Below are 21,012 nucleotides of genomic sequence, written 5' to 3'. Positions count from 1 at the left end.
CATTTGATAGATTGACAATTTCTCTTTTTTTCAATAATTGTTTTTGTTTATTCAGAGGTATATAAGTCTTCTTCTTGTTTCTTTTTATTATATAGTGTTCTTGAAATGTTATAATTAAGTGGTAAGTTTTAGTTAGTTTAACTTATAAAAGTTTCTTATCCTTAAATAAAAGATTTGGGTTCCAATCCCTATTTATGTAGGGATGGCATCACTTGAAGCCCAGGGGTTCAAATGAACTTATTATATAGAATTTTTTTTTCTTTTTTTTTTTGTTGACCCCTTAAAATAAAATTTTGAATACCATGAACTTAATTATTTTTTTAATCTAGTTGAAATAAGCTTGAATATGATACTCTTAACAATACTTTAGTCTTTTTAAACACATAAGAAAAGTCCAATAACAAACCAATTTGATCTAACTTCTAGACCAAAAAAAAAAAAAAAAAACCAACATCAAAAATAGAAAGTTGTTAATCTTAAAACTTATAAAAAAACCCATTTAGATCTTCACAAATTTAAAATAAATCAATCAAATGGTAGATTAGTGGATGAATGTGATTGTTTGGCTATGTACATTGAATGTGGATTTCATATTTGGGTTTCCTTCCACGCCCTCCTCTCCATGTGGATGTTGGATAGGTAAATACCTTGGGAAACTTCATTGAGTGGTTAATATAACATATAGATACACAATCACCCTAAAAGGTCTAAGTCCAATGGGGGTATGAGCTCAACTATGTTACATTAATCATTCATTCTTTTATCATAATTCAATGTGGGACATATGTACACTCAACAATTTTCTCCCACATGTTAGTCTTCTTATCATCATTCAAAGTGGGACTTCACTTACACATGTACACCCATGAATCTACCACTCGCGTGTGAGTCTCTGCCTTATCCATGAGAACCTTGCACCTTTGCCTTATGAGATTTTTTCCTTTACTTGCGTGCATCATCCATGGTCCACCACATGTCAACCCATATGTCTTTTATCCATTGGAACCTAGCACTTGTAGCACCATTCGCAATACGCTTTTGTTTGGTCTTTTTCTAGGATCATTTGTGCGGGCTTTATAGCTTGTTTGGTGCAATATACAGTCCTTGCTCCAACTGCGAAAGAAAGCTTGATAACCCTGTCACCTTTGCCTCACTCCACCATGGGATTTGATATCACCTATTGGGGAGATAAACACATTGTGGATACTCCTTGAGTAGTTAATATAACATAAATAAACACACTTAACCCAAAAGTTTTAAGATACCTTTGTTTTGCCCCCTGCCCTATCTTGACATAAACATGTTTAATTTTTGGAAACTTGGTTGTATTTAATTGGAATGTACATGATAGAGATTACACGGACCAGATTTATGTTGATTCTTTTATTTGACCCCCCTTAATCCTTGAGTGTTCCAATGGTAAGGAAATACAGTCTTACTTATAATTCATAAGGTCTCTATATCGTTTCTCTCTTTATGTGTTTTATCTTGAATAAATCTACATCTTCTTTGTTTAATGAAATCTCTTCGAAGGCTATTAAGGTAATGGTCATTTAGTCCATGTTTGTAACTAATTTAACCAATAAGAGAGAGAAAAACCAAAAGAAATTATGTCGATTTGCTGGCACTTGATGGGCGGTTGGGTTATGCTGGAAATAGAATCTGTTGCCGCGGGGGGGAGAAAGACCTTGGGATTCTTGGGAACCTCCAAGGTGTTATCTCCCCCAACATAATCAAATTTGGTGGATCATAATTATTAATAAATAATAATAAGTATTAAACTTAAGTGATAAAAATGAAAAAAATTTAAATCTTTAACACTCCGAATGTGAGGAAAGAAATGAATAGAAAGAAATTAAAGGAATTATATTAAACTTTTCCTTTCATTCCTTTCTTTAATAATTTTAATAGAGGAAATGAAAATGTCATTCTCTTATTTGGAAATTTAAGTAGGAAGGAATAGAATAATTAGGAGAAAACACTTATTTCTATTTATTCCTCCAAAACCTTAAATTTTTATTCCCCAAAATTGGAAGGAATTGGAGGAAATATATGTAATTTTAATATAATTTTTACTTAAACTCTCAAAATTTCTCTTTAGATATTTATTTTAAAATAGGGATCAAATATTATTAGAAAATAATTCTATTAATTTCTCTCTATATTACTTCCAAATAAAGTTATTTACCTTCCATTACTTTATTCTAAAACATTGAAACAAAATTATTTAATTTCATTCTACTAATTTCTTTTTAATTCATTTTCATTACTTAAATACATTTCTTTCAATTCAATTTATTTCTATTTGTTTTATGATTTACTTATTTTATTCTTTTATGAACTTTCAAACAAAGTGTATGGGTTGAAGGTGTAGTTTAATATTTATTATTTTATTTTAAAAAAGAACTTTTTATATGTTATTAGTCTTATTGCGTTTAGTTGAAAAAAAAAAAAAAAAAAAAAGAACTCTAACGATGTGATGATTACGCATTTTCGTCGAAGTAAATCTCAGAGCACTTGACATGAATCATGTGACTATGGGATGAAGTTTCCTATGAACGCCAATGTTGCTTTTTTTCTTCTTTTTCTTATTTATTATTTATTTATTATTGTTTATAGTACAAAGTTTAAATACAAAATTGGTTGTATCAAAATGTTATAACTTTACTCAATATTTTATTATTGAAGGTGAATTTTGACAAATCCACCATTGGATTATATTTTCTTTATATATATTTTATACTTGCAAAATTTCTAGAAAATTAAAGATCAATAGCTATATTATCAATAAATTGTTTAAACTGCAAATTTTGTAGTTAAAATTATGCATAAAATATAAGTTTATATATCATATAGTAAATAATATCTGATTGATACAAAATTTGATATGTGTATTAAGAGTGCAAAAACATGTAATTCAACGATTAGATTTTCAAAATATGTAGTAATGTTTATTTTATTGAGTAAGGTTGTAGTCTTAAGTTACAACAAATTTTGTAGCTAAACTTTATCATTGTTTATATGATGTGCATTAATCCATCCATAGTTTCCTGCCATTTTTGGTCATATTAATGATTAATCTTCATTTTGTCCCTCGGATTAATTTGATGGAATCCAAATCCATTGCCCCAGCGATGTGTCTTATGACTCTCTTCCTATTCTAGTCATAGAGGTACAAATTCCACATTGTAACCAATTTCCTATGAAAAAGAGAGCAATCTTTCTCAGATAAAATTTAGTTACAGAATTGATTGTAACCTAAAGGTACAACCTTACTCAATATCTTTTTATTGGTAATGAATTTTAACAAATCCATAACTGGATTACATTTTCTTCTTATATCCTCTATTCTTATAAAATTTCTAGAAAATTAACAGTCAATAGCTATGCAAGTTTTTGTAGTTTAAAATTATGCATAAAATATAATCTTATAAATTATATAGTAAATAATATCCGATTAACACAAAATTTGATATGTGTATTAAAAGCATAAAGAATATGTAATCCAACGGTTAGATTTTTAAAATATATAGTAACGTTAATGATATTGAGTAAAGTTATAGCTTTAGGCTATAACTAATTTTGTAACTAAACTTTGTCCATCTTTCCCTCCGTGTTTTTATTCTTTCCACTAAATGATTATTTGCCAAGCTCAATACCAGTTAAAACAAAATAATTTTCTCTCTTCAGTCCACTTTGGTCCATTCAATCCAGTTCGGTCTATTTCGTCCACATTGGTCTAATACAGTCCACTTCCGTCCAATTCCGTCCATTCGGTCCATTTCAATTGACTTCAGTCTGTTCAGTCTACTTTGGTTCACTCTAGTCCATTTGGTCAATTTCAATGTACTTACTTTGGGTTGAGAATATCTATTTTAAATATGAATTTATTAAAGAATATAGATCTCAAACTTTTTCAAAATTTTATTAAATTTAAGTAATCCACATACATTTAATGAATCCAATCTCATTTCAAATCCATTTATTTATTTATTTTCCTTAAAAATAGACAACTTAACATTACTTATTGTTAAGTTCTAAAGCACTATTAAGTCACATTCAGACCTTAGAGCCACTAAATTTAGTCCTTAAGCTTGATTATATATTGAGTAATAATAATCTAATATAAGAAAATCAAATTAAATTATAATCAGATAATGGTGTGTGTGTGTGTGTGTATATATATAAAAATACTAGTTGCTACCCGTGATGCACAAGAATAGCTATTGAATGAGTTTCAGGAAAAGACCGAACCATTATTTTTTAGTTGGAATAGTAAGCAAAAATGCATTAAAAAAAAATGATATTGAAAGAAATAGCACGTAATTTTATTAATTAGGCAGAAGAAAGTAATGTTGTTTTATTTTTTAGTTTTTTGTAAGAAGGAATAAAAGATAGAATCTTGTGTCTCAAGTTTAGTTTGTGTCGTATATATAGATATATACAAGGTAAGTTGTTGTATATAATAGATGTCTATCGAAAGGTCATAACCTTTCAAATTAGATATACCAACAGATGACTATTGAAATGTCATAACCCTTTATATTGGATAAACCAAAAGGTGTTTATTGAAAGGTCATAATCTTTTATATTGGATATATATGAAAGGTGCTTATTGAACGAAAATGCGTCTATTGAATGAAAAAGTGTCTATTGAATGAAATGTCTATTGAATCAAAAGGTAGCTATTGACTGAAAATATGTCTGTTAAATGAAAATGTGTCCACTAACAAAAAAAGGTGCATATTTAATGAAAATGTGTCTATTGAAGAGTTATAATCCTTTGAGTATAAATAGTGGTTCATATTCATTTGGTAACTTCTTCTCAATTTCATCTCTTTCATATTTCTTAAAAATACAAAAAACCTGTGGATCTTCTCCAAAATTGCTATTTATAGAACCCAATAATCTTGATTGTATATGTGGCTGTTACTTTGTAGTAGTTTGTACATTGCCATAGAAATTAATTATCCAATCAGATTTTTGGCATTTCATTAAATTTTTCATAACTCGTTTCCTCTTAATTGTATGATCAGTTGATCAATAACTTCAATTTTGAAAAAAAAAAAAAAAATTGTGGGTACCCTTGTAATTGCAGTCCAGAGTCAGAGTTAAGGGTCATCAAATAGCCCACGGCCCACAACCCGACCCAGAAACCCGACAGCCCACCAGGCTAATGGGCTGCTCGGCCCGTTGTTATTGAGGCCCATGGGTAGCCCACTAGCCTAATGGGTCAGGCCGTGGGCTAGTTTTTATGCCCATGGGTACCCGGTGGGCTAGCCCAATAGCCGAACCCATTGCCCAACCCATTGTTCTAACCCATTGGCTTAGCCCAATAACTCATAATTCATAACAAAAATATATAGGAAGTGTATGAAGGATTGATTCTGAGATATCATAGAAGAATTTCTTAAAAGAACTCCCTCAACCACTAAAATACTCAAAGTAATTGTGCAAAACTTAATTTACTAAATATATATTTTTCTAGTAGTCTAGCAAATTTGAATTAACCATTTGACATTTTTTTATTAAAGATAAAAATAAAAAACTATTTAAAGCCTTAATAAAAAAATTAAATAGGTTTCCATCAACAAAACAAAAAATTAAATAGATTTGACTTTAAAAAAATTTGTAATTAAGTATTAAATTTTTTAATTCTTTCCTTTAAAAAAATAGATTGATTATTCCCTTATAAAAAATTGATTCTTTCCTTATAAAAATAATAAAATAATATGTTCATACAAGCCCATGGGTAGCCCATTAGGCCCAACCCGATAGCCCACCTCGCTAAAGACCAAATAGGCATTGCCTATGGGTAGGGTCATGGACTTAGGTTTTCTCTTTCGGCCTAGCCCGACCCGGCCTGTTAACTAGTTAATATCCTGCCCATTATGCCCAGCCCATTGTGCCCATGGGCCAAGTAAAAATAGGTCGGGCTGGCCTAACCCGGCCTATTGACGACCCCTAGTCAGAGTATATGGAGGAAGTTGTTGAAACCATCTTGTCATCACATTGATGTTCTTGCTCAAGACTCTTCAATGGTCATCCCGCAAAATGAAATGATGCTTTAACTGGTCAAAATTCTATTGCTAAGTGGACTCCCTTTCTTTCTTTCTTTTTTACAAAATTTTTTTTTAGTTCTAACTTTTTACTGCCACTCCACTTTGTCTACCACTTTAACATTTTTCTTTGTTCCATATTTGAAGCCAATGTTAAATTTTCTTTTACTTTTCTCTATGGGTTTGTTTTCATTCTGCTCCTTGTTTTTCATTTCTTTCATCTGTTTAGTTTGGGCAGTTTTTTTTGTAGTTTTTTTTTTTTGGTTAAATAGTGGAAAGGTCTAAGAATCAAACCACACAATTGTTCGGTGTTTTTAAATGTTTATGTGGCAGAAATTTATGTAGTCACGTGGCGCAATAAAGAATGGTTAACAAAAAGTCAAACATTTCGATTATTATTAGTTGTTGTTGTTGTTGTTGTTATTATTATTATTATTATTATATGTAATTTCTCCATTGGGATTTCAATGCCGGTGTAGCATTTCAGTCGATTTTGGTCCAATTCAATCAATTTGGTCATGCTTGGTCCATTTGGTCAACTTTAGTCCAATTTGGTTAATTTTAGTCCATTTGGTCTATTTAGTCCACTTCAATAAATTTAGTTCACTTCAGTCAATTTCAATTCACTCCAATCCATTCGGTCGACCTTGGTTAACTTTAGTCTATTTCAATGTACTTACTTAAAAGTAAGGAAAAATAAGTTTGGTTGAGAGTACCTATTTTAAATATGAATTTATTGTAAAATATAGATTTCAAACTAGTTCCAAATTATATTAAATTTTAGCAATTTAATAGAATGTTTTTAAAAAATATTGATAGATTAATATTACTCAATATATGCCAGATCTCAAGAGTAAATATAGTGGCTCTAAGGTTTGAATATGATCTAATAGTGTTTTATAATTTTAACACTATTAATTAATGTTATCATATATAATATTTAAACCATGTAATAATAATATTAATAATAAAAAATAACATTTAGATTATATCACAAGATTGAGAGAAAGATAAATAAATGGTGGATAAATTTTATCATAAAGAAATTATGATAAGACGACATGTCTAATAACATTTAGTCAACCATTAAATAGTTATATTCACTCAAAAAAAAAAAAAAAAAAAATACAATACTTGTATATATTTGCTAAGTATTAGTGAAAGCTTAGACCATGGCAATGAAGACCTAGATTAGGGATTTGGACATAGATTACAAGATTGTCACATTACATCTTAGAATAAGTGACACTGAGATAGAAAACATCAAAATAACTCTAATTAAGTAAAGACTAATCTACGAAGTGTTTTTTGGGTCATGACTTTGAGGATTTCTTCCTAGAAGTTAGTCAGTCAAACAAGAGTTCTAGTTAGCCCCTTGTTTTCTATTGTTTTGTTGTTTTGAAGATAAGCAAGTGAAAAAAAAAAAGAATAAAAAAAATAAAATCTGATTCTTCTGAATATTCTTACCTGCTCGTTTGCCATCTTAATTAGTTGGAAACAGCGGATCAGTAGTTGTGAAGAACTTTCCTATGAAGTCCACTCCTTCTCTCTTTGTTTAAATGATGTTACCAGTTTTGGTCACATAAAGGATTGATCTTCCATTTTCTTTTGAGTTATTTGATGGAATCCATTGCACTAGTCAATCTGTCTCTGCCTAGTTCACCAGACAGAGAAGTACAAATTCCACAAATACGTAAAAGTATTTCTATTAAATTAATGGGATATATTAATTACAAAAATACAAACATAAAAGTTTTTGCCATAAAAGACACTCAATGAAATACTGTGACAAAACAGTAAGGTATATTCTTGATAATATTAGTAGTTTATGTATGTTTTTAGACCCCTTAAAACAAGTTGTTTAACCTAATATTAAGTCAAGTTGATTAACAAGTTCATTAATAAGATCTAGGTTAAACACATTCAAATCATATCACGTGAATAGTGCGGAAAAGTAAATAACACAACAATATGATAACCAAGGAAAACCAAACTGGTAAAAAATCCGAGGAAGATTTAACCTACCTATCCTCAAGGTAAAACAGATCTACTATGAAAGAATTGAAGTTTTTACAATAAGACTTAGACCACTAACATCCTATTGCTACCTTAAGTAAAAAACTTACTACCACGACCCCATGATAGCTCTGAATCTATGGACTACTTCTTTCTTTGATCCATAGCAACCACAAGTACTCACACCTGTGTTTTCTTTAAGCTCTTGAAACAGCAACCGAAGAGATCACCAAGTTCTTGACATCAATCTTGATCTTGATAACCCTAAGTGTATATGAAGGTAAACACCTCTAGATCTCACAAAAGATTCACACACACAGCATATCAACAACCTCTAAAACGTGGCTATGGTTTTTCCTTTTATACTTGAAGCAAAACATAAAACCCTACACGTCATATAGGCTTGGGCTGAGTTAGAAATTTTGTAGAAAAAAAAATTTGCACGAGATTTGATCAATCAAGTCTAATTTTCGATCGACCGAGCCTTGTAGAAATTGAATAATAATTTTCTACAATTACTCAATTCCAACTTTACACATAAACACACTTTGAGCAACCTAAATCTAGACTCTAAGTTTTGATCATGGCTTGCAAACATTACACATTGAAGTTCTAATACATTTAGATCCTAAAGTCTTAGAACCTAGCAAACTCCCCCTTTGGCAATTCGTGATAAAACACATAACAAAATTGAAATGCTCAAAGTTGCAAAACAGCCCAATAAATAATTTAACCTAACTACTATCTATCAGTTGCCAGTGTAGACAGCAGCACGACTAAATAAACCTGTATATTCTTGAAACACTCAACAAACACATAAACACATGTGTGGAAAATACAAGTAAAACAAAATAAATTCTTGATTTCACAAAACAGAAAAATAAAAGGCATATATCATAAATAACCTCATAATATAAATCAATAGCCAATGTAACACATGTGAAACAAGAAACAATAATAGAAATAAAAACATAAAACAAAGTATCTCCTCCTAGCATATACAACCTATAAAAATAAATACATCAAGATAAATACATCATGAGCCAAAAAAAAAAAAAAAAAAAAACATCATGAAGCACCTAGATACAATCTAAAGCTCCAAAAACTCAAAAACTCCCCCTATCTCCATCAATATATACTCCCCCTTTTTGTGACGAATTGCCAAAGGGCAATCAAGGCTCATCATCAAAAGGAGGTGGTAGAGAAGACTGCTGAATGCTCGCCAAATCTGCATGCAATGCCTGAAGCTCCATGAGCACATCCACCAAAAGTTGTCCATGCGACACTTGAACGGTCATGACAATATCTAACATACTTTGAATGGATGAATCACCCGAAGTAGAAGGTGGAGGATCAACTGCGGCAGTGGGATCAACAAAGTCCTAAGCTGTGGGGTCACCTAAAGAAGGAGGATGAGATGCAGCACTTATGGAAGACTCTACTCTAGGGCATTTAGAGTTAGCTTTCATCTGAGCTGCTCTCTGCCTAAGGAAGGTGGCACCTATAAGAGTTATAATATGTACGGGCTCAGACATGGGAAAATCCTCTAATCCTAAATGTAACAAAATCCTATGTATAAAAACAGGGAAGAAAAAACCATGTGCTATAGAACTACTCCAATGAACCTCAACCAAGGAATGAATGAAAAGAGTAGAAAAACTCATAGGAGCATCAGTCATAAGGGCATAAAAAAAATGCACAATGCTCAATAGGAATGGTGTGCAAGTGAGAGATGGGCCAGATAGAATGACAAGAAATCCGGAAAAATAAATAATGGATTTCAATAAGCTCATGGGAGGTGATACGAGGATCAATACCCCACTGAATGGAAGTACTGGTGAGATATGACATAATGTCATCAAGAGGAGGTGATAGGCCAAAAATGTATTGACCCTTTGTGATGAATTAATTGATTAATTAACCAAGTTTGTTAATTAATCAGATTAACATGCAAGATGCGTGGTAGCACAAACAAATCACCAATTAAACTAAGTATGTAGTGGAAATTAAATTGACACAGTGATTTGTTTACGAATGGGGAAAATCAACACGGCAAAAACCCCATCGGGTGATTTTAAGGTCACTACTCCTGAGAATCCACTATTATCAAAACAAGCGGTTACAAGTAAAGGAATCCCAGTACCTTCTACCAACCTACAGTTGAATCCTTACCCCAATACCCAATTGAACTTGTTCTGTAGCGACAATTTTTCCTTGTAATGCACAGCTCCTAGTACGTGACTAACCAATTGCGCAAATCCTAATACGCGACTTCAATCACCAACTAGAGAAGGTTGTTGGTTGTAAAGTTCTTTAGTTCATCACACGAGGAAGATCAAGAAGCTCTTTGGTTACAAAACCCTACGTGCACAAACACAGTAGCTTCTTCATAAGAAAGATGAATTAGGGCAAATTCTGTCTCAGGTCACAATTTGCTTGAACAAACTTTGCTTAACACTTGTGCAACTTGTGTCACATTTGACGGCCCTTAAAATAATCATTTTATATGTCTAGGGTTGTGAGAAAAGAAAGCCCAAACATACAATCATGAATTGAATGAAAAACAGTCTTGAAAAACTGAACTTCATAAACCTTGATAGATACCTATCTGTTGAGTTGCTATCAAGCCACGGGCTAGAACAGCTCTTCAAGGCTAGATAGATTGCTAGCTATCGAGTTTTAATGAACAACACTTTTCACACTTGAATCTTGGACAGACTTGCATGGTTTTAACACTTAAACTTGAAACAAGGTTTTTTGAAGCATCAAACACATCCTAGATCTACCCAAATACAAGTAAAGTGTGTTTTGTTAAAAAATTAGCCAATTATATAAAATAATGACATTTGTTCCTAACAAGTGAATTACATATGTCCTAACAGGAGGGGTCTCAGAATAAAGGTAGACTGGCTGTCGTACCAAAGGTACTCCAAGAATAGAGACCACTACTGAAGGAGTAATGACATACTGTTCACCCATTATCCAACTCCTCACAACATGAGTGTTGGAATCATCGGAGTGGACAGAGAGGTTTGAGTAGAACTCTTTAATCAAAGCAGCCGAAGGAGGATGAGAAATATCCAATAAAGGCAACCAACCCCTACGCTCAAAGTTCCTCCTAATTTCTGGATCTAACTCATCTAAGATCACTTTTCTCTCAGCCGAAACAGACCTAAAAATGTTTAGCTTCTCATAGGTTTCTTGGTTTTTCTCAAACCTAAACTGCTCACTATCGAAGGCTGGGGTAGAGGTGGAGGTGGTTTTCTTGTTGGCTCTAGTCTTTCTAATTATGATGCTAAGGGTTTGGAAAGGCAAGACACAGCAAAAACCAAAGAAAGAAAACAAAACCAAAGACAGACTGCATTAGACAAGGTTAGAGAGAAGCAAAATATAGAAAATAACAATTTATATGATGCATGACATAAATGAACAAATGATGCATGCTCTAATGCATTGAAAATAGTTCAATTTTATTTTATGAACCAACAATTGACTTGAACATAGAGTTTTAGAACAAAAACCCAAATTTTTGAAAAATTCAATTTCACAAATTTAACCAAATTGAGTAATTAATCATTACACTAGATAGAAACCATCATATAATGACATAATCAATCAATTACACAAATCAATTTTATCAAATTCAGCCCAATTGAATAAAAACCCCAATTTCTCAAAGTTTCAAGCCATAAAAATATCAATTGATCTCAAATCACCAAATTAATCAAATTAATGCATGGGAAACATGTTTACAATATCTAAGAACAAAAACCCATTGATCAAATATGATTAAAAACAACCCTAAAATAAAAAATCCCAAAAATCCCATGTTTGAAATTTTTAGAGAAAAATGCATGTAAATGCTTGAAAAATAAGAAAAAATTGAAAAGGAAAGGTTAACAGTGACTTACAAGCACAAGACGACAAAAACCTAGAGACAATTTAGGAAGAAAACAACAAACTTTGCTGAGATTGGATCGGTTGAGCAAGAGAAGTCAAAAACTTTTGAAAAGGTTTGAAAAGTGTGAAGAACATGTGAGAGAAAAACCTTTTTAAAAACTCACTAACCGATTTTCGATCGGTCGAAAATTAGATTTGATTGATCGAAAAGAAATTTCGATCGATCCAACACCGATTAAGCCAGGCAGATTGTAACCAAAGTTTTTATCGCATTTTTGGTCGGTCAAGCAACAAGTTCGATCGATCGAAAATTTGGAAAAATCAATTTTTTGAAAAATAGAGCATTTTAATGCAGAAACTCCTCAAAGCACATTGTATTATGAATAAAATGCATGAGTATGAGATGAAATTTTTTAAAAAAACACTTGAATTCAACCTAGATCTTCCAAAAACAAGATTTTCAATCAATTCGTCCTCAAAGCTCAAAAATTAAACACATTTTGCTTTCAAATCAAGGAACTTTTAATCTTGGATGACCACAACAAGATCACCCACAATATCATGTACTAAGTTTAGCAAAGAATAACTTGTATAGTTTATGCAACTAGCAATAACCTGAGATACATGTGAGGTGATAAGTAAATAGTGATCAATCACAATTTCTACAAAATTCATTCCATAAGTTTCAAAAAGACTATCATCTAAAGAGTTATATCATATAACTTTCACATCTCTTAAAAAACAAGTTTGCAATCATGTAAGATTCTTGTTTTGCCTCATAATGTACACACCAATTTTATTTGATTTGGAAATTATTAAAATAGCCAAGACAATGTACACACCAATTTTATTTCATTATGAATTTATTATAGCCCAATAATGTACACGTCAATTTTAGCATTAATTCGAGGCTACACCTTATGCTCTTTTTGTGCATGTGCTACACTTTTTCGAGTACAAAATCTTATGATATGCACTAAGGTGTTCATAATTGGCTAGTAAACAGTGATAAGATTGTTATTTATGCCTTTCTCATTAAGTTCAAGTCCAACAATCAAAAGCATGTGATTTTAAGATCAAGATCAAGTGATCAAAAACTATAAACAACTTCCACACAACATGCACTACAAAGCTAAAACTAGCAAAATGTAGTAAAATAAGCTCATCCATGCTAAACAAGATACATAAACATGTTATGTAAAGATAATATAGTTAGTCTTGATTACAAATCCAAGAAAAATAATGCAAAACACATTTTTCCTTCCTTTTCCTTTTTTATTTTTTGAAAAGAATAACGAAAACAACATATTATGAAATGCATAAATGTTATGCAATGCAAATCTTAAAAACAAAGAAAACGAAACAATAAAGAAGAATGGTTACAAAGAGTAGAAGATGAAGTACAAGGACTACGTCAGAAAGACTCAATTAGATTGAGCCTTTTGCATCCAAAACTTTTTAGATGCAACTCTTGCATTGGAGTTATTATTCATATTAGATTGATAAGAAACTCCAGGATTAGTATAAAGGTTTAAAACTTTTACCAACTCACCAATAAGTACCATAAGATCTTGTGCTTGAGGCACAAGTAATTTTGGCTTATTTGCACACTTAGCAGCTTGCAATTTGAAATAGTTTAGACGAATGTGTCTAGTCTTTCCACAAAAATAACAAACTCACAAAGGTCTATCATGCAACTTATCCTTAGGAAGGGTAGGATTCTTAGGCTTAGACTCTTTAAAATCAACCCTAATCTTCCTAGGAGGTGTAACTTCTACTGGTTTGACAATCTCACTCACGGGGGGATCAGAAGAAGAAACAAAGTTTGTGGAATGAGTTTTAAACACAGATATGTTATCTTCAAAACCTAGACCAGTTTTGTCTAAGGGAGACTTCTGAATACTCAACATGTGTTCAAGTTTAGAACTAGCAGACCTATTTGTTTGTTCTCTAGCAATAGATAATTCAAGTTCCAAGTTCTTAACTTTATCAAGCAACAACATGTTCTCAGTCTTCACCTTATCAAGCAATTCATTAGCATCAAACAATTTCAATAGCAAATTTTTCTTATCAAGTTCAAGAGAAGCAATTTTCTTTAAACCTAAATCAATATTCATAGCATCCTTTGCAGTAACCTTGCAAAACTTATTATAGACTTCTTGCAAATCAGCATTCTCAGAGAGTTCCTTATCAGAAGGGTTTTCATCAACCACAACAGTTTTATCAACTATAGCAGTAACTGTGAAAGTAATGAAGTTTCCATCTTCATCACTACTAGACTCATGATCAGAAACTTCATCATCACTAAGGGTTACAGTCATAACTTTACCTTTTAATTTCTAGAATGTGGGACATTCTGATTTCACATGACCATACCCTTGACAATCAAAATATTGTTGATCCATAAAATTATTAGAGGCTTGACCTACTTTCTCTTTAAATTTATTAGTATTATTCACTTTAGTGAGTTCATTCCTCTTAAAATTCCTAGGTTCAGTATTGTTTTTACCTCTTGCCCTTGTGTTGTTGTTCCTAAGAAAGTTTCTAAAGTTCTTGGCAAGATAAATAATCTCTGTAGAAGAGAGTTTATCATCAAATCCATTCTCATCAACATCATCTACTGACTTAAGAGTCATTGAATTAGATTTGTTTGTCTCAGGTAGGTCTAGCTCATAGGACTAGAAAAATCCTACAAGTTCATCAACAGGGATGGAGTCCACATCCTTGCTTTCAGTAATGACAGTCACTTTGGATCTAAAGCTCAGTCAGGGATCTAAAAATCTTCCTAACAATCTTAGGTTGATCATATATTTCACCCAAATTATAAGCAGAGTTAACAACATCATTCAGTTTAGCATAGAATTTATCAAAACATTCATCATCAGACATTTTAATACTTTCAAATCTAATAGTTAATTACTGCAGTTTATTAACCTTAACTGCCTTTCTGTTTTCAGGAATGTTTTCATCCATACTTTCCAGTAGGCATAGTTGTTTCCATAAAAGTAAGGTGAGATCACAAGAGAGTGACCGTATTCCATGACAAAAGGGGTCAACGAACAAATCTTAGATCAAAGGATCTAAATACTAGAGTTAACCCACTCTGATACCACTTGTACATTTTTAGACCCTTTGAACAAGTTGTTTAACCTAATATTAAGCCAAGTTCATTAACAAGTTCATTAATAAGATCTAGGTTAAACACATTCAAATCATATCATGTGAATAGTGTGGAAAATGAAATAATACAACAATATGATAACCTAGGAAAACCAAACCGGTAAAAAACCAGGGAGGATTTAACCTAGCTATCCTCAAGGTAAAATAGATCTACTATGAAAGAATTGAAGCTTTTACAATACGATTTAGTCCACTAACATCCTATTACTACCTCGGGTATAAAACTTAGTACCACGACCCCATGATAGGTCCAAATCCACGGACTTCTTCTTTCTTTGATCCACAACAACCATAAGTACTCCTACTTGTGTTTTCTTTAAGCTCTTGAATCAATAACTAAAGAGATCACCAAGTTCTTGACATCAATCTTGATCTTGATAACCCTAAGTGTATATGAAGGCAAACACCTCTAGATCTCATAAAAGATTCACACACATAGTGTATCAACAACCTCTAAAATGTGGCTAACGTTTTTCCTTTTATACTTGAAGCAAAACATAAAACCCTACATGTCAGAGTTTGGGCTGAGTTGGAAATTCTGCAGAAAAAACAATCTGCACGAGGTTTGATTGATTGAGTCTAATTTTCGATCGATAAAGAATTGCAAAAATTGAATAATAATTTCCTGTAATTATTCGATTCCAACTTTACACATAAACACACTTTGAATAGCCTAAATCTAAACTCTAAGTTTTGATCATGGTTTGCCAACATTACACATTGAAGTTCTAATACATATAGCAATTTAGCAATTCAACATTCATTACATGTAAAAGGGTGAACTTAAGGTAGAGAAATTAATAATAAACAATTGCTAACAATTTCAAGGTATAAAAGAGTTTAATATATACCATAACTATTCATGAGTGCTAGATGATATTATATTCTCAATTTTAAGATTTGGATTTTTAGCATTAAACATTAAAGTGGTTAATCTTTAAAGAAACAACTAAATAAACTAGAACCAAATATCGTAGAAATTTGTAATGCTCCAAAGTTGTTAACTAATGGAAAACAAAGTTCATATTATCCAAACTTGATCTGTGATAATGGAAACTAAAATTGTTTATAAATCTTTTAATGGAAGAGCATGATAATTCTAAAACAAAAGCTCTAATACTACATGTAAATATTTTCTTATTGTTGTTAGATTATAAACAACTAAAATTTTAGGATCTTAAATTATCATGATTTTACAACTACACAAAATAATTGTGAAGCTTACCTTGATCCATTACTGAAATTTTCTTAAGATCAAGTCTTATTATAAAATGCACTTAATACTTATAGGAAACTAAGGAAATGTTTCTCTCTTTTAACCTTTTTTTTTTTTTTTTTTTTTTTTTTTTTTAACTATTAAGTTTATGGGATGAGGTATTTGAATGTCTCTTTAATAGGTAAAGAGATGACCAAATTCCTTGTACATATAACCTCCACTTGCCTATCAAAGTTAGAGTTACTTAAAAAACTTACTTTTCCATTAACCAATATTTAAGAACATTTAACATCTTATATTAAACCATAAATATATGAAAGTATCAAATTGATACAAAGAGATAAGAGGTAAATTGCTATCAAGTAGCTATCAAAGGGATAAGATATATACAAATCAAATAGCTATCAAATGATAAGATATATACAAATACAAATTAACTGCTGCTACGAAGGGATAACCCTGCTTTGTTACTTGTTCTATTACTTACATGCTCTCTATTCCTTGGTCCGTTTACCTTTAAGCCTATCCCTAAAAGTTTTGGTGCCGAACAAAAAGGTTAATTTGACCACACTGAGCAAGCTCTTGTAATCAAGAGACATTTATGAGTGCTACTGTAATAATAAAAAAGAAAAAAGAAAAAAAGATGAGTGTACTGTGTGTATAAAAGACATTGCAGGGGTGAGCCCTTTTACAAATATGACAAGTGTCTGTCACCGCTCAGCAGATCCCATCACTACAATGTTGTCTCCCATTTTGGCCTCCTCATTGTAAAGTACGTGAAAATCTCATTCTTTTTGACTCACGAACCTGCGTATGATCACAATTTTTCTCTACCACCTTAGCTTGTTCAATTAGCACAGTGAAATCCCTTAACATGGAGGGAATAATTTGTGACCTAATGTCTTTCCTCAAACCCTCATAAAACCTACGACATTTACTATCCTCATCTTCTGCAACATGAGGGGCATATCGTACTAGCTCTAAGAATTTCATCTCATATTCTTTAACTGTCTTGCTCCCTTGTATGAGTTTAAGAAATTTTGACTCTAACTGATCTCGAATACTATCAGGAAAGTAATGATCATAAAATGCCTTTGAGAATGCCTCCCATGTTACTTGTGCCCCTGCCTCATTCATCAATCTTTGTTCATATTCCCACCATCGGTTAACCTCCTCTCCCTCTAACATGAATGTAGCAAAAGTTACACGTTGATCATCAATGCACCCTATGGTATTGAAAACATTTTCCATCTTCTTTATCCATTCCTCAGCCTTAAATGGGTTAGTTGTTCCTCTAAACCCAGGTGGGCTTAGCTGACGAAATCGCTTGAACAAAACCAAGATTATATCTCTTGGAGTAGGAGGAAGCGTGGGGGAGGCTCCACCCTGAGTTTGTTGCTCAGACGCACAAGCTTGATGCTTCTCAGTCATTGGTGGCAGAGTGGCAAGCATTTGATAAATCTCTTCAAAACTATCATCCTGGGTTAATACATCATGCTCTCCACCTCTCAGTTGATTAGGTTTCCCCATCACGATCTCCTAATTAAATCATCAAATGAAACCTTAGAATATTCAAAGATTATTAGAACATTAAGGTAACATAATGAAAATACAATGTCATGAAAATATAAATTCAACATAAGGGTGTAAAATATAAATTCATATATCCATCCCCAACCATTAACTATATTTATGTTACCCATTAACTAGTTCAATTGCTTCTTAATCAGTTATATATGTAAGGGACATTCTATTTTTACGTTGTATAATGTAAATTTATATTGTAAACACATAAAAAATGCCAAATATAATACATATTTTGTAAAAAATAATAAATATTATACACCTTTTTTGTAAATGAATATAATATTTATTTATTTATTTATTTTGTGTTTACAGTGTAAATTTAGACTGCAAGTATAAAATAAACATGTAAAGTTCCTGTATCTATTAAATCACAAACATCTTGAAAGTCGACATAAAGGTAATGTTTGATTTTTGTACAATGCATGGCATGTATCGCGCAATCTATTGGCCCAGAATACTTTATCAACCCTCGTATATTATTTTAATCATTATTAATCGTGACTAATATTATTCTATTATTATTACTAATGATTCATGACTAATTATATTAGTCATTAGTTCTTTTATTAAATTAGTGTTGTCTTTGAAACGTAATTGTTCTAGCTTTTGCTAGCTTTGTAGAAGAGAATGATTAGGTTACTTTTTGATTGAAGAATGCTTATATTTTCTTTTTCCAGTTAACTGTGAATTAATGAAACTAGTATCTACTTTTAGTATATAAAAATATATATATATATATATATATATATATATTTGTCATGTAATCACTTGAAAAGCTAACCTTGTTGATCATATCGGTGCTTTGGAAAATTAGCATAGTCGAGCCCAATTCCACGATGCCATTTGCCGAGGGTAACCAAACCATGGTTTGGAGCCCGGAAGCCAGACCCATTCGTGCCCGGTTGCACGTCGAGGTCGCTAGATGGTCCAACCCGGCCACCCAAACCAATCTCGAAGTGACAAAAGCTTGGCCTGGAAGGCCACTGCCGTTCAAGAAGCACTGCGTCTTCGACTTCAAGAAGAACCACTCGGTATTGGTAACATCTTCTTCATCCGTAACAGAAGCTAGGATCTCTTGTTCCTCTAACACCACTGACAATGGCTTCTCAGTCCTGTCGTTGGTTTCCACGTGGTAATCATCGTTGCCTTCGTAGTATCCATCAGCCCATCGCAAAATGGGCATGCCAGAATTGTCGTACGATGAACCCCACATGATGGCGTAGGTCCAACTGTGGCGAACCTCCTCGATTAGCTTTTGGAGTGCAGCTTGAAGCTGATTGTTATATTCAGATTGAATTGAGAGAGGAGAGCGTGCATTATTACCAGCACGTTGAAAATGATGTTTAACTTCGCCGAAATGAAGATCTTCAAATTCAGGCAAGCGGGTTGAAGTAGACTGGTGTATGTGTATTGATTCATTGGTAGATGTGTCTGATAGTTTTGAAGGAGAACCTGGACTGTTTGTTGACTCGTTTGGGGTAAAGATTGAGGGTGTGGAATAATAGAATTGTTGTGGGGGTCTTTCATTGGATTCTGAACTCTCGGTAGACTTGTTTGGTGGGAAGATTGATGATATGGAATTAGAGAATTGTGGTTGTGGGTGTCTTTCGTTGGATTCTGAACTCTCAGTAGACTTGTTTGGTGGGAATATTGATGATATGGAATGACAGTATTGTGGAACCGTTTCATTAGATGCTGAACCACCAGACCAAGAATTGTTTGCTGGAAAAATTGATGGTATGGAAGGAGGAGAATGTGACATTCTTGTATCTTCACAAATCGAGCTCTTGGGTTCAGATTGATTTTTTAAAAAGAAGACAAAGCTGAAGAATTTCGTCCGTGATCGCAATACCTCTTCAAATCAAACACACAAAATTAATAAAATCAAATCAATATTACTAATCTCATATATACGACTAGATCTTTTATTTTTACCTAGAAAACATATGAACAATCTTTAAAATTTTTTTTTTTTTTGGGAGGAACAAATGAACAATCTTGGACAACAACAATTGTGGGAAAAACAAAAGGTTGCTCTCAATTGATTACCTCACCTTGGGATCAATCCCCAGCTGCCACAGGACTGGTTTTCAGACCAATCTTGCACAGCAATTTATGTGGAAGACTGATGTAAATAACCTAGAAAGGACCTAATGACAAGAGTTGGCATGCACATAGAACAAGTTAACAATCACACGTGGAGAAGATGTGACAGACGACAGGAATCTTCCAATCCCAGCCTATTTTAATTCTTAGACTTTAGTCCAAAATGGCAACCCAGTCTTAAAGAAAATTCCCTGGCCTACTCGTTGACATGGGAAGTGGTTCATTAGTTTTAAAATGGGGAGGAGTTAGTTTTAAAATGGGAGGAGTTAGTTTCAAAATTGGAAGGAATGGGAGGAAATATAAATAATTTATATTAAAATTTTAAAAAATTTCCTTATATATTTAGATATTTCATTTAATATAGAGATTTAGTAGTAATATTATTAGAAAATTAGTTTTTGAGTATGCGTGTGAGCGCATGCACTTAGAGGTTTATTTATTTATTTTTTGGGTAAGGGTTAATTTAAAATATTTATTATAATTTGGAATTAATACATTTTTTGAACCAAAAAAAAACCTTAGGGTGTGATAAAAAATTATTTCACCACACAATACTCATCACATCCTTAAGTATTTTTATTTTATTTTTTTATATTTTATTTTATTGAAAAATGTAGTAATCCTAAATTATAATAAATGCTCTAAATTAACACTTACCCAAAAAATAGAAGAGCCTTTAAGCACGCGCTCACGCATGTGCTCAGAAGCTAGTTTATATAAAGATAATTGAAGTATTTGAATTCTAAAGGTTAATAATTTACATTTATCATAATTAATTTGGAATTCTTACATTTTCCAATTACAAAAATATCTAGGTGTGATGAGATTTATACAAAAAAAAAAAAAAATATTTTACCCAGAAACACATAATTCTCATTATACTCTAGATATTTTTATGATTGGAAAATGTAGCAATTCCAAATTATGATGAATGTAAATCACTAAATT

The 21,012-nt window shown here is 32.0% G+C and overlaps 1 protein-coding gene across 1 annotated transcript; it reads right to left on the bottom strand.

The window, feature by feature from the left end:
• Positions 1-16,758: 16,758 nt before the first annotated feature.
• LOC126707205 (uncharacterized) lies at positions 16,759-20,100 on the bottom strand. Its single transcript, XM_050406800.1, has 2 exons — positions 18,740-20,100; positions 16,759-17,910 (listed from the first exon to the last, which is right to left on the bottom strand). The coding sequence occupies exons 1-2, from the start codon at positions 19,718-19,720 to the stop codon at positions 17,134-17,136; spliced, it is 1,758 nt and encodes a 585-aa protein (XP_050262757.1). The 5' UTR covers positions 19,721-20,100; the 3' UTR covers positions 16,759-17,133.
• Between the last annotated feature and the right edge of the window lie 912 nt (positions 20,101-21,012).

Source organism: Quercus robur, chromosome 11, assembly GCF_932294415.1.
Source record: "Quercus robur chromosome 11, dhQueRobu3.1, whole genome shotgun sequence".
Lineage (NCBI taxonomy): Eukaryota > Viridiplantae > Streptophyta > Magnoliopsida > Fagales > Fagaceae > Quercus > Quercus robur.
This window is presented reverse-complemented; position numbering and strand designations above follow the sequence as displayed.

Coding starts and splice junctions, on each gene's coding strand:
- LOC126707205 (XM_050406800.1), bottom strand. CDS start 19,720: ATGTCACATTCTCCTCCTTCCATACCATCAATTTTTCCAGCAAACAAT. Junction 17,911..18,739: donor GCACCGATATGATCAACAAG/GTTAGCTTTTCA, acceptor TGATTTAATTAG/GAGATCGTGATGGGGAAACC.